The 15,089-nt window shown below is 40.2% G+C and overlaps 1 protein-coding gene across 2 annotated transcripts in view; it reads right to left on the bottom strand.

Moving 5' to 3' along the window:
* Window positions 1-9,425, bottom strand: part of RB1 (RB transcriptional corepressor 1) — a 60,105-nt gene extending 50,680 nt beyond the window's left edge. For both annotated transcript variants that reach the window (XM_034426869.3, XM_034426870.3), the window contains exons 1-2: window positions 9,047-9,425; window positions 6,106-6,208 (exon numbers count right to left, since the gene is read on the bottom strand). In XM_034426869.3, the coding sequence (XP_034282760.2) occupies window positions 6,106-6,208; window positions 9,047-9,201 (258 nt within the window). In that variant the 5' untranslated portion in view covers window positions 9,202-9,425. The remainder of the gene's footprint in view (window positions 1-6,105; window positions 6,209-9,046) is intronic.
* Between the last annotated feature and the right edge of the window lie 5,664 nt (window positions 9,426-15,089).

Raw genomic sequence — 15,089 nt, 5'->3', positions numbered from 1 at the left:
GCTCTCCCCCTGGGGGCCGCCAGTCGACATTGTTTGGCTGACGGCACCCTGAGAAGCCCCTCTCTATGGGAGCATACTGGGCGGTGAGAGGCTATTGGTGGCAGAAGGCGGTCTCGTAAGTACCCCGGTCCTAAGCCATGGAGCGCTCTAAAGGTGGTAACTAAGACCTTGAAGCGCACCCGGAAGACCACAGGGAGCCAGTGCAGCTCGCGCAGGAGGGGAGCCACATGGGAGCGCCATGCTGCTCCCATAACTACCCGCGCGGCCGCATTCTGGACCAGCTGGAGCCTCCGGGTGCTCCTCAAGGGGAGCCCCATGTAGAGAGCATTACAGTAGTCCAGGCGTGAAGTGACGAGGGCATGAGTGACCGTTTTTAACGAGTCCCGATCCAGAAAGGGACGCAACTGGCGAATCAGGCGAACCTGATAAAAAGACCTCCCGGCCACAGCCATCAAGTGTTCTTCTAAAGACAGCCGTGAGTCCAAGAGGACGCCTAAGTTGCGAACCCTCTCCGTGGGGGGCAATGACTCATCCCCAATAGTCAGTGATGGCACCAATTGACTATATCGGGACGTCGGAAACCACAGCCACTCGGTCTTGGATGGGTTGAGCCTGAGTCTGTTCCTCCCCATCCAGATCTGTACAGCCTCCAGGCACTGGGACATCACTTTAAGGGCATCATTGGGGTGGTCCGGGGTGGAGATGTATAGCTGAGTATCATCAGCATACTGATGATACTTCACCCCAAAACCACGGATGATCTCACCCAGCGGCTTCACATAAATGTTGAACAGAAGGGGTGAGAGAACCGACCCCTGTGGCACCCCACATACAAGGGGCCTCGGGGTCGACCTCTGCCCCCCTGTCAACACAGACTGCGACCGATCAGAGAGAAAGGAGGAGAACCACCGCAACACGGTGCCCCCCATCCCTAACTCTTCCAACCGGTGCAGCATGATACCATGGTCGATGGTATCAAAAGCTGCTGAGAGGTCTAATAGGACCAGGATAGAGGAGCAACCCCTGTCCCGGGCCCTCCAGAGATCATCTACCAATGCGACCAATGCCGTTTCCGTGCTGTATCCAGGCCTGAAGCCCGACTGGAACGGATCTAGATAAGCCGATTCATCCAAGTACTGAGGAAGCTGTCGCGCTACCACACTCTCAACAACCTTTGCAATGAAGCGAAGATTGGAGACTGGACGGTAATTAGCCAACACTGCTGGGTCCAGGGAAGGCTTCTTGAGGAGAGGCCTCACCACCGCCTCCTTCAAGGCGGCAGGGAAGACACCCTCTCTCAAGGAAGCATTTATAATCCCCTGGAGCCAACCTCGTGTAACCTCCCGAGAGGCCAGCACCAGCCAGGAGGGACACGGGTCCAATAAACATGTGGCCGCGCTTAGTCTGCCCAGTATCTTGTCCACGTTTTCCGGAGTCACAGAATCAAACTCTTCCCAGGTAATATTCTCAAGACTTGCCTCCATCCTCCCTCCCGAATCTACCCAGTCAGAGTCCAAATTTTCCCGAATCTGAGCGATTTTGTCATACAGATATTGTACAAAGTCCTCGGCTCTACCCTCCAAGGGGTCCTCCCGCGCTTCCTGGTGGAGCAGGGAGCGGGTCACCCTAAACAGGGCGGCCGGGCGATTATCTGATGACGCAATAAGAGCAGAAAAATAGTTACACTTTGCCGCTTTTATTGCCACCAGGTAGGTCTTAATATGAGACCTTACCAGTGTTCGGTCAGATTCAGAACGGCTGGCCCTTCAACTGCTCTCCAGGCGTCTTTTCCGGCGTTTCATCTCCCTCAGCTCCTCGGTGAACCAGGGAGCCAGGTGAGATCGATGCCGGGTCAGAGGCCACAAAGCCACGACCTGGTCCAAAACTCCAGCGGCCGCCCTATCCCAGACAGCCACTAGGTCTTCAGTCGAGCCGTGTGCCAGAGCCTCAGGAAATGGCCCAAGCTCCGTCGGGAACCTATCTGGGTCCATCAGGCGCCTGGGGCGGAACCACCTCATCGGTTCCGCTTCCCTGCGGCGGGGTGTGGCGGTTCGAAGGTCAAAGCGAAGGAGGGAGTGATCTGACCATGACAAGGGCTCGATCGCTATATCCCCTATCTTGAGACCACTCAGCCACTGACCAGAGACAAAAACCAGGTCCAGCGTGTTTCCCCCCGTGTGAGTAGGGCCATGAACTAATTGGGTCAGGTCCATGGCCGTCATGGAAGCCATGAACTCCTGAGCCACCTCAGACGCCTCACCGACGGATGGCAGGTTGAAGTCCCCCATGACCATAAGTCTAGGGGTATCAATCGCCACCGCGGCTATAACGTTGAGTAGTTCAGGCAAGGCCGCTGCCACGTGGCAGGGAGCCAGGTACGTAACCAGCAGGCCCATCTGCACCCCATAACCCCACTTCACAAGGAGGGACTCACATCCGACCGTCTGAGGAACAGTGGCCTCCCTCGGACTAAGACCCTCTTTAATGATAACTGCCACCCCCCCGCCCCTTCCCTGTGACCTTGGCTGATGAAATGCCCGGAAACCGGGTGGGCACATCTCTATGAGAGGGACTCCCACCTCCTGGCCCAACCAGGTCTCCGTAATACCCACCAGGTCCGCTCCCCTCTCCTGAACAAGATCACAAATGAGGGGGGCTTTATTTACCACGGACCTGGCATTGCATAGCATCAGCCGAAGGCCCAGGGCCTGAGGGTCTGTGCCACCTGGGGAACGAGAAGAGCATTGGGGGCCGGAGCGTGCCACCGCTTGAAGACAGCGAGCGCGCACTCCCGCAACTTGATGTGGCCCCCTACTCCCGTCATATCTGCCCCTCCCACCTACAGTACTGATGTAATGTCTATCAACAGCACAAGCTCTAACCCTCTCCTTGGCCCCAGATTCTGCATCTCCTCCGCCGTGCTCTTCAGATGGACTAGACCCCGTCCCTCGCGGGTTAATCCCTGAACCCATACAACCCACCCCCCTCCCGGGAGGCCCCCCAGCCTCATTATTTACATTGGAAACCACCCTCCTCCCAGATCCCCTTAAAATAGAATTTGAAAAACTATCTAAAAAACCCCAAAGCTTCCGGTTCTTAGCATACCACCTCTCGGGGTTCCAAAACCCGTCCTTGAGGGCAGCCCTAGATAACTGGGAGGGCCAAACTTGCGAGAGGGGGGAATCTCGCAGTGCTAGGAGTTCTGTTATTGAATACATCGGAGGTGAGATAGAATTGGAGGCGATGAGAGGACATTTTCTTCTTAAGGTGTTAAAGATGGTTTAAAACAGATGGTTAAGACAAAAAGGGTAAAGTAGATAATTGTACAAGGAAGCTAATATAATAGAACATCGGAATACCATCTCCCTCTTACAGTGATGGGAAAGTCTTGTGATTAAAATAAGTTAGTCATAAAAAAAAAATTTAGAGCTGTAATAAATAAACAATATCAGATCAAAATTTATATTCAATATAATTGTTTTATATAGAACTTTTGTAGTTATATTTATATAGTTTACCACCATATCTTCTATTATCAAAGTAAGTGGACCAACATCTATCAGTTTACAAAAGGTAATTGCTGTTGCTGTATGTATGGGGAACTCAAAATAATTTTTAAGTTATTGTTATTTCAAAGGTAAGAATAGCTCACCAATACTTAGGATTGTGCTTTTTAGGATCAATCAAATATTGAAGGTTATTGCATCAAAAGAAAAGGGAGATAATAGAAAAAATGGGATTTTTGTTTAAGCCCTAACTGTTATCCTATAGTTGCTATTGAGTAACATTTCAAGATTGAAATTATTTGCCTGGTACCATATCACCAGTATATACTATTTGAGAAGTCTTTCCTAGCTTGTATCTTCCAGATATCTTGAAAATGCAAAGATCTGGCAATGCCAGGAGGTGAAAGCTATACAATAGTCTCATATTCAAGTCCCAAAATTTGAATAATTTATCGCTATTTCATAGGATTTGAACAAAAAGGTTTTTAAAAAACAGAAAAATGAAAATATATATTTTATACTTCAAAATATTTCCTCCCAATCGTATTAAAAGTCTTGGTACTAATTGAATGAAGCCATAAATGGGAATCCTTTTATTATAGGCAGAAGATATATACATATACTTTTATGCATATGTGTGCCTTTTATATTTAATACAATTCTGTACTTAGAGCCAGCATATCAAATTGCATTTCTCCAACCATAATTAATACTCAAGAGTAACAGAAACACTTTCTAGGATATACCTGAATATTAGTACAGCTTGGGATATGTCAAGAAATCAATGCAAAACTATTGAATAGGATTTCTATATTTCATCCATTCTTACTGGCCAAACAAGCCATAGGAGCTTAGAGTAGACTATACAGAGAAAGAAGCTGGAACAGACTCCCTATTACCCAAAGAAGGAAGGAAAGAAAGGAAGGTATCATCAATAGTCACTTCCTGTCTTGATTACTGCAACGCGCTCTACATGGGGCTGTTCTTGAAGAGCATCCAGAAACTCCAGTTGGTGCAAAATGCAGCAGTCCACATGGTTTTATGCAGACCTCGATGTGCACGTTTCACGTCTCCTGCAGGAGCTGCATTGGTTGCCAATTTGCTTCCAGGTGCAATTCAAGGTGCTGGTTGTCACCTTTAAAAGCCCTTCATGGCTTGAGACCAGGTTATCTGAGAGACCGTCTCTTGCCGGTCACATCTACCTGACCCACCAGAGCAGGGAGGTAAGGAATGTTGTGGGTCCCATCCCCTAGGGAGATACATCTGGTGGGACTCAGAAGAAAGGCCTTTCTGTGCTCCCTCTCTGAAACATCATTCCCCCAGAGATTAGAATGATCCCCACTCTAACACTCTTCCGGAAGGCACTTAAGATCTGGTTCTGCCAGTGGGTCTGGGGAACACAGAACGAGATGGAGCCCATTAAATGGCTCGTATGATGTATTGTCACCAGGGCGGGTGGTTGTTTTATTATATATGATTCTCTCTTTTACTGTTTTTATTGTTTTTATATGTTATATATTCTTGTAAGCCATCTTAAGTCTCTATGTGCAAATAGGAAGCAATATATATCAAACAAACAAACAAACAAACAAACAAACAAACAAACAAATAAATAAATAAATAAAGGTCTACCTATAGATGGGCCTTCTGTTTACATAAGGAAGGACTGTGTACCTTATCAAAGTTGCCAGCCATAAATAGCAACAAGCAATTCTGAAATATTAGCACTTTGCAACCATTTTCGCATGGAGAACAAGAAACTAAACACTACTTGCACTAAAAAACAAAACTTTGTCTAGATTTTATCAGATGTGAACTAATATTTATTTTAAAATCAATGTCAGCTCATGTTGTGGCCCGTCAGCGGCCTGTGCAGCTAGTAGCTGATTCCAACAGCGAGAAGGCTGATATGGTGCTGTGCCAGCAGCCTGTGCAGCTGGCACTCAAGTCGGACAATGAGGAGGCTGGAGAAGATGTGGTGCCAGAGGCAGGGATTCAGCCAGGGCCTTCAGAACCTCCAGAAGCTCCCATAAGTGAAGAGGAAGAAAAGGATGAGCCTCTTCTCAATGCATGGGTGCGCAGAGCTGCCAAAAGGCAGGAGTGGCTCCTCAGGAGGAGGTCTCCTCGAGAGTAAGGCTTGGGGCTAATTGGCCACTCCCTTAGCCTATTTAAGGAAGGACAACGACAGGCAATTTGCAGGGAACTTCTTTCACTCTCCTTCGCGTCTGGATCTTAGTTCTCTGCAAATTGTTTCTGGGCTTTCTGCCAACCATAGTAAGATTACGATTATTTATTCTTTGGATTCTTGTAGGCTGTTAAGAAAGTTAATTAACAGCCTTTGTTTGAAAAAGACTGATTTAATTTAGTAAACTAAAGTTTGTACAGACTTTGTGTGTGCTGCATTCTTTGGGGTCCGTAGCTGGGGCAGAACAGCTCATGAGAAAAGTGAAATAGCACTAAAAATATAAACAAAAACTAAATTGGGGGGGGATGGGTGTGAGTGTTTGTGTGTGTGTTTGGTATTATTTTCCAAAACGTATTATGGTTATTACATTTTTAGTTAATAAAATTACATACTTAATAAGGAAGATATACTCACTATATCCATTTTTTCATAGGCCTTCCAAGCAGTTATTCTCACATTGTCTGTTATGCGTAAAGCATCACATAAGGAAACAAAGTCTGTTTCAGCAAACAAAAGCCTAGCAAAGAGAAATATATTACTTTATAAAACTGAATATTTTAGGTACTTGACAGATTGCATAATTTTGTGGAATATGTACTACACTATTTTAGCAAATAAGGTACTGACTTTTCACTTCCAATACTTTTCTTATGTATCAATAAGCACAAACAATGCAAATTGTATATGAAAAATGCAATCACAGGCCCTATTTGTTACCAACAGGTACCATGGTATTTTCCTGACCTCATTCCATGAACTCAAGACACAAGTTCATTCATATATATATCAATGTACAGTTATTTTAGTGGTATGTGGATGCAGTGAAACGTATTTTATTCATTATGAAACCTAAAAAGAATTCTGATGAAAAGCATCATTTCAAAACAATGACACTTTAATTGTTGCTATTAAACAGTGATGTAATTTTAGATCTATGTTTTGTTAGTTCCTTAAACCTGCCAGTGGTCTTTTCAGCATGCTAACACATCTTTTTCCCCCATCGTTTATTTTATCTTTAAACCTTGCTGCAAACTCAGTATCTCACAGCCTCTACTCTCGTTGTTATATTTTTTCTAATATTCTATATTAGAATATTATGCCAATATTTTATATCCTATTCTTACTAAGACAGTAAAATGTTAAGAGGATAGATGAAGGTAACAAGAAAGAAAAGTGAAAAAGAGAACACTAATAATATTAAACTTCAAGTAATTGCTATCTTTTTTTACCACTGTAAAACTGATGGCTGGTTAAGAAATAGTTTTTGCAAAGAAGCTCGAGTCTCAGTTTCAGATATATGAAGATGAGAAGCAATATTATCAAATTTTGAAAGTAAATTAGGCCAAATATTTTAGTTAGTATTTTATTTATACACATGCACACACATACATACATACATACATACTCTTATTTAAACAAGCCCTTAGATTCTCAGGCTATGGGTTATAGTGGGCAAAGGACCTCTTTTAGAATGTTTGATATATTAGTCTGCCATTCTTTTCCCCCATTTTCGTTTTTAAACTACACAATTACTGTTAGTCATGGCAGTCTATAAATACCTGGATACATACCTACATATATACATATCTGGAAAAGTCCATGGGTGTCAAGTTTATAAGAGAAATTCAAAAATGAGACTGAGAAAAAAAAATGAACTTACAGGAGCTATCTTATCAGTTAAGAGGGGGTGGAAGGGAGGGAAAAAAAGGAGTTGGGTTTTTCAAGACTACTTACTCTCATAAAACTCTGGGCTTGAAAAATGTGCACTAGAAGAAAGATCAAACCTAAGCTCTTTCTGCAAATTGAAAATGTCTCCATTTAAATAGCTGTTGAATAAAAAATATATAAACATAATAGGGTAGGTAAAAACTATTTGTAAGGTCTTGCCTCTCCAATCATCCCAGAATTTGGATGTGAATTTTTTTCCTTGTGCTCTATTTTTCTAACTTCAGCTACATATGTTCATATACAGGTAGTCCTCAACGTACAACCACAATTGAGCCCAGAATTTATGTTGCTAAAGTGAGAAATTTGTTAAGTGAGTTTTGTCTCATCTGAATTTTACTAATCCAAATACCAAATACTATCACCTGGAAAGAGAGGGCTCATCTCCCTCAGTTTTTGTTTAATATGACTGTAAACATTGCTGCTGAAAGGCTGGACAGAATTTAAAATCACCTAAAGTGTTCCTTGCTTTGCTGATCTTTTAATATCTAAACAGGTACTTTCTTCTTTCCAGTTGTTACTTCTATCTTATTCTCCTCTGATTTTCTATTCCTTCTTCCGTTTAACCTCTTCCTAGGACATCTCCATCTTGGCTTTTCTTTTACTATTACTGCTTTAGGGAAGGAGTTGTATTCACATATCTGTGAAAAATGTATGGTTTTTATAGTATAGGCAGATAGAGAAAAGGATTTTACAGGAAACTAATTTTAATCAGTAATATTTTGAGTTTGTTATAGCACTGCCTTTTCTTTGCAGTATAATTTCTTGCACACAAATGTCATTTATTGTGGAGAGAGAAATCTCAAGAACTTGGCAATGTTTATATTTTTTTTTCTGTTCATCTATCTCCCAGGTAAAATTCAGATTATGATGAGCCTAACAGCCACAAAGGAAAGCTGCACAGGCAACAAGAGAGAGAAACATGATGTTCTCAACTCTAGCAGCCATTGCATCTGATCAATAATAATAATAATAATAATAATAATAATAATAATAATAATAATAATAATAATAATAATAATAATAATTTTATTTCTATACCGCCCTTCTCCCGAAGGACTCAGGGCGGTGTACAGCCTATTTAAAAACACAGGCAAACGATGAGAATGAAGCCTGTATTCCTCTGTCCTGTTAAATATCACTGATCTCAAAACTCAGCACTATCAGGATGGGCGTTTATTTACATGTCTGTTTGGTCTCCTGAGCATCTTTTCCAAGCCATCAAGCTGTTTCACTCCTCTTGGGACCTCGTTTGGCACCCACTCGTTTTCCAAGAGGAAATAAGGGCGACAGCTTTTAAAACGGGAAAGGCTCGGTTGGTAATTTTATTTTATTTAGATCATTTTATTTTCGATGTAACACACAAGCTCTTGGGGGGGCGGGGGGAGAAATCCAGCCATGAGTCCCCAAAATATGATTCCCTTAATCCAAGGAGCAATCGAGAGGTAGAGGCCACGAATTTCCTTCCTTGCACGGAAAAGAAGATGGCAACCTACGGGCCACTCAAAAGGAGCTGGACTGACGGCCCTCTCTCCTCTTTCCTGACCCAGCTCTCACTTGCTGCCCCACGCCTCACCCCACTCCCACCCTCCGCCCCCAGGCGAGAGCTACCGCTGCGGGGCGAACTGACCTGTCAGGAGCCTGGGGGGCGGCGGCGGCGGCGGCGGCGGCGAGAGTCTCAGATTCCCCCGCGGACTCGGAGCTGTCGTCCGTCTGGCTTGAGGGGCCAGTTCCCATTTTCCGGGAGGGACTGGTCGGCGCCATGTTCGACGCCTCCAGCCACATAGAGGTTCCCCCGAGAGCCTTAGACGCTGCTGCAGAAAAGGCCGGCCACTACCGTAGCCGCCTTCCTCAAAGCATCCCCTCCCGTCTCCCAAACCGCGGGAAAATGCTTCACGCCCCTCCCCCAGACGTCACTTCTGGTGAAGCGCTCCGGCTGAGCCTGCCGTAGAGATACATGGACGGACGCGGCTCGCACTCAGCCGAGGCTTCCTGGGCGCCGAGCGCTGGGCTGGTTTTCACGGGCTTAACGGTTGAACTCTATTTCTACCTATGATCATGATTTATCATTTATAGCTTTTATGTACACTGAGAGCTTATGCACCGAAGACAAATCATACTTGGCCAATAAAGAACATTCGATTTTCCAGCCTGGCACCCACCGACCTTGTGCCAAACTGGCCACATTTTCTCGGAGTGACAAGTGAATCCGAGTTATAACTCTCAAAGTTTCTATCTCTGCAACATTTTCGGAACAGGGAAGGAGGGAAACAGTGAATCCAACCCGTTCTTGCGTAGGCAAAGCCGACCCTTCATGCAATGTCTCTTAAGAGGCTCGGCACAAAGAAAGGGGGAAGGCGACCACCCTGGAAGAACAGGCGGATCTCAAAAGTTGCTTTGAACAGCAGGAGTGTTTGCTGCTACCCTTTTCTAGCCCTTCTGCTGGAGTCCCGGAGGCTCCCTAATGGGAGCCAATAACCACTGACATGGTTTAGTGACTGCTTTTATACTGAACAGTAGATGTTGTGATATTCACGCCAACAATTACTGCTGTCGACGTCGACCCCTTTCGCTAGGTTTGCTGGGCGGAAGCTGGTGTCCTTGTGCTCTCCATGCAAGACTTGTTGCGACTTGGTCAACTAGGTTGGTTCTATGGAAATCATAATCCACCGATCTTCAGCTAACTACTTTTATCAATATTTCTCATGATCCCAAATCAAAGTGAATAAATGTTCACGCAGAAGTAATCAGAATTTAAAACTTAATTCAAATCGAAAATTACAATAATTTAAAGGGTTACACAATGTGTTAACCACATAATTTTTATATTTGTAGTCCACCTTTATTACTTTTACAAATAATTCAAGAAGGCAAATATACACACTTTTCTCCCCCTGTTTTCCCAAAAATAACCCTGTGAGGTGGGTTGGGCTGAGAGAGAGAGAGAGGCACAAAGTCATCTATAGCCAAAGCAGGACTTAAAATCCAGGAGTTTGGATGGAGGGTTCTTTAAATCTGACATAGTTGCTCAAACCTATTTTTCAAACCAATATATTTTCATTATATAACCTACAAATTCCAAAGATCACTAACTGTAGCATGCTTCAATAATCTTCTCACAAGTTTTTGGAGGCCTGATATAGAAGAGTTCCCTATGAGCTAAAACTTTGCCTCTGCAGATGAGGCTATTGAAACTACAGCTCATATCTTACACTATATTTCTTATGAGGCTCATAAGATTTGTCTAATAAATTACCTGACAAATTCTGATCTTTTTATGTACAATCAGATCAGTGATTTAGTTATCAGATCAGTGATTGTTTCCTTGAACAATGAAAATCCATTATACAGCCTGTAAAATTAGACATACCTTGACTAACACTACAAATTCCAACATTCTTATCCTGTTTTGTGTTTTTATTATTTTTAACTTTCTATCTGGGCCATAATAAACTCTATGTTTGGATTTTGTTCTCCTTTGTTCAGTTCTTCAGAACACTTTTCCATGCTAATACAGATAGTCCTCACTTATTTTTTAAAAAAACAATTTTATATTTTTCAAGACACATAAACATACATTTTTTCTGAATAGAGTATTGACCAAATCAAAATTCATACAGCTTATTTTCTATAAATTTACTATATATATATCAATTTCTGCCAATGTATTCTATTTTCTCCTTTTCTCTAATTTTTATTTACTATATAATATATAATCAATATTACAATCCACCCTAACCTCCTTATTTTAACCTATTTCATCTTACTTCTCCCTTTATCACATCTATTTTCCAAAGTTTTTTATTCTATTGAAACCCTTTACTTTAAACACAGTCATTTAATCATTTAATTTTTCACAATTATTTTCCTAAGGTGGACCAGTTTATCATATCATAATTCCTTATTAATCATTTTACCATTTTAACTATATATTTCTTTGAATTTATTTTACATCACCTTTATCTAATAATTAGTCATTTTACCATTTTAGCAAAAACAGTACACTTCTTCACATCTGTTATTCTAATTTCATTTAACTTTCCATTTCTTAAACCCCTCCTAAATATATCATTTAATATAATCACCAATATTACTCCTAATACCATTATTAATAAGATGATTACTATTTATATATCATATTATCCTTCTTCCAGACCTCTCTTCCATTTCAATTTCATTCAAAATTTCCTTCCTAAATAAATTCTTATATCAAACCATTTAAATTCAATTTTACAATCCCAATAACCATTTTCTCCTGTCTTACTACCTTATCCATTATTTTACCCTTTTAAGCATAAATTTCTTTATATTTGTTTTACATCATTTCTATCTAAAAATTAACTTTTTTTATCATTTTATCAGAAACAATACAATTCTTCACATTTGTTTTTATAACCCTCGTTTTGAGTAAACCTAACTTCCATTTCAAATTCATTCCAACTTTCCCCTTCAAATAATTCATTTTGTATAATTCAATTTTTACTGTCCTGATATTAATACAATTCCTTTGCGCTTTCAGGGTTAGAAAATATATTTCATCTTATTCATATAATATGATCACCAATATTACTTCTAACACAATTATTGATAAAAACTATTATTATACTTATATATAATTTCCCCTTCTAAATAAATCATTTTATATCAAACCAATTATATTGCCATTTAAGTTTCAATCTTTTAATCCCTTCTAAATGTATCATTTTATACCAAATATATTCCATCTTAATCAAATCATATAATCACCAATATTAATCCTAATACCATTGTTAATACATTTGTTACTTTACATATATATCATATTACCCTTCCTCCTATCCATTAATTACTCCCTTTAACCGTTTTCTCCTGGTCCATCTAGTATACCACCCATTTTCTTTTTTTTTCTTTTCTTTCTTTTTACAATTATCCTATCTTTTATCCTTTTCTCCTCTCAACTTCCTTGTTTCCCCATTGTTAATCCCAATGTAATCATTCAATTTTTCCCCTCTGGATTTTCTATTTTTAACATTGTTAATCCCAATGTAATCATTAAAAAAAAATTGCTCGCCTTGATTGCCCTCTATTCCCCACTGATCTATTCCCCTTTTTTCCTCTTACCTTACTCATTCCCCCATTGTTAGTCTGTCTCTTTTGTTTCTTTCTGACCTCTCTATTTTTAGCACTGTCAATCCCAGTGTAATCATTGAAACTGTTATTCACTCTTTTTTTCATTGCTACTCCCAATGTAATCATTTAGTTTTTCATCAGTGTCTTTGTCATCAGTGTTATTTTCTTGCTTCTCATTAATAGCTTGTTCATCCCGTTGAATATACTCCGGAAAAATTCTTGATTTTTTTCTGTCCAAATCAAATGATAAAACATACCATTTTAACCATCTCAATTAGTTCTTGCCACATTTTGACATTCTAGTTGCTTTTTAACTCCAATTTAAAGTTTGTTATTTTCCACGTCTTGTATTATCAATATCAAGTTACTGAGAAGACAAACAAATGCTCCTTACAAATTCTCACGGCTCAAGGACCCAGTAAATTTCCCATATTTAAAGTGTTCACTGTAGTACTTTTTTTTCTGCCAGTAGATGGCTCTCTAGAATCCATCAGTTCCAAATCAACAATTTAACAAAGTATCCAGTTTTGTGTATTAAATCCAATTAACTTTCTCTTCTAATTTTTTTTGCTTTCCAATTTCCAACTTTACATTCCAGTTCAAGTCCAATTTAAAATCCTTAATAGGGCTTTTCTATTGTGGGTTTTTCTTTATTCTTTAATCTTCCTTTAAGGTTCAAAATTTTTCTTGAAGTTTATATCCAATCCTATTCCAAAAGTATTTTCTTTTGAGTTTCTTTTTCTTATAATAAATTTAGTCTCTCCAAATTCAGTATCCACATTTAAAGTTTAAACATCAAACTCCATTTTGGGCTTTCGTGTTTTTTACTTTCACTTTCTCTCTTCTCTGTCAATTAACCTCCCCCGACACTATTTAGCTGCTATTTCCATGCCAGGATAACTTTTAACAGCTTCCAATTTTTTTTCTTTATTACCTGTGAGTTGGCCAATCACTCACCCAGTACCAATACGCTGTCCAAATATCCGCTCCTGTACAATTCTTATTCCGGATGCCCCAGCTTCATGGCAGACGCAATGACGCCCCCCCCCCCCACCATCGGATCAAAGAGTTTTCTCTGGCTTTCCGAAGAACTTGCCTGTTCCTCTTAGCCGTCCAAGATGCCTCTCCTTCTTCGCCGTCCCTACAGGATGGTTCTGGTCCCAAAAGACACCCCCGACAGCAGTTCGTCTGGCTTGGTTTCGCCAGACTCATTACAGCCTGGTATTTTCCCAGCCAGTCTCACCCTGACACTTCTGGTCTTACTTATTGAGTGCCTTATCCATGACCTTCAAAGTTTTTTTTTTTAAATCAAGTTTTATTGATTTCCCCCCCCCCCATTTTCACCCACATATTTTATGAACAGAGTATTGGCCATATCATAACTTATACAATTTAACATATTCAAATACATTTTACTCAGTTACAATTTTTGCCAAAATTTCCTTTTTCCATTTTTTAATCATGTCTTAATATTGCTATGCTTATTTATATAAACATCTTTATTTGCCCTCAAATTCTAATTTTTCTGTTTTAACTCATATTTATTCTCTTTTATTTTTTAATAACTCATTCTTTATCCTAGTGCATTTATGCATGTTCAGGGTTGCCTTTCTTCCATTTCATCTTTTTTATTGTACAGCAATCTTTCTTCTCAATCTCTTCCATCTCCCTCCCTTCTTTCTACTTTCTTTTTCCCTCTTCTCCTACTCCTTCTCTACTTCCCCTTCCTTTCTCCCTCTCCTCCTCTCTTTCTCCCTTTCTAACCCTCTCTCCTACTTATTTCCCTTCCTTCCTCCCCTTTCCTTTCTTTCCATTCCTCTCTCTTCTTCTTCCTCCCTTCCATCCCTCTACTCCTCTTTCGTCTCTATTGCTGTATCTATTTTCTATTTTCCACTATGGTGTCCAGGCAACCTTGACTTTTCTTTCATTTATTTTCTCAAAATTCCCCTTATCTTTTAATTATTAACAATGTATTTCAACTTATTCCATTTTTATCTTAAATCCTTTACTAATATAACCTTCCAATAACCTTAACAATATATTTCTTCTATTTTATTTCTTACATGTATTGTTTTATTCTTACTTGCATCATTTATTAACATTTCCATTTTATTCAATTTTACATTTCAATTTTCCCCTTAATTTCAATTAATTCTTTTGTTACTATTATTTCGCTCGAATTTGTACATCTTCCAAAAACAAAATATATAGTCCATTCTGTCTTTCACATTGCATCTACTGATCTATTTTACCTTAGTGTATTTCTTCTTTTTTACTTACTCACATTTCATTTTATCTTTACTTATATCTGTTACAATAATCTGTATCTTCCTTCTAAATTGCTTTTTACATGATATCTAGTTAACATCCTTCTCTTCAACTAGCATATTAATCTTTTAAATTCCTTTTTACTATCTCCTATTTTCTTTTAATTTCTCCATAATTCCATTTCTTGACACTTTCCTCCCTTTCTCCCATTCCCTTGCCTTCTTCTCCTTTTTCTTCCTCATTTCTTTCTCTTCTTTCTTTTTGAGATGTATTCCCCCTTATCCATTTTTATTCTA

The sequence above is a fragment of the Pantherophis guttatus genome, chromosome 1 (genome assembly GCF_059756535.1).
Source record: "Pantherophis guttatus breed Tessera chromosome 1, ASM5975653v1, whole genome shotgun sequence".
NCBI lineage: Eukaryota > Metazoa > Chordata > Lepidosauria > Squamata > Colubridae > Pantherophis > Pantherophis guttatus.
Note: the sequence above shows the minus strand (reverse complement) of the source record. Positions and strands in the feature narration are given on the sequence as shown.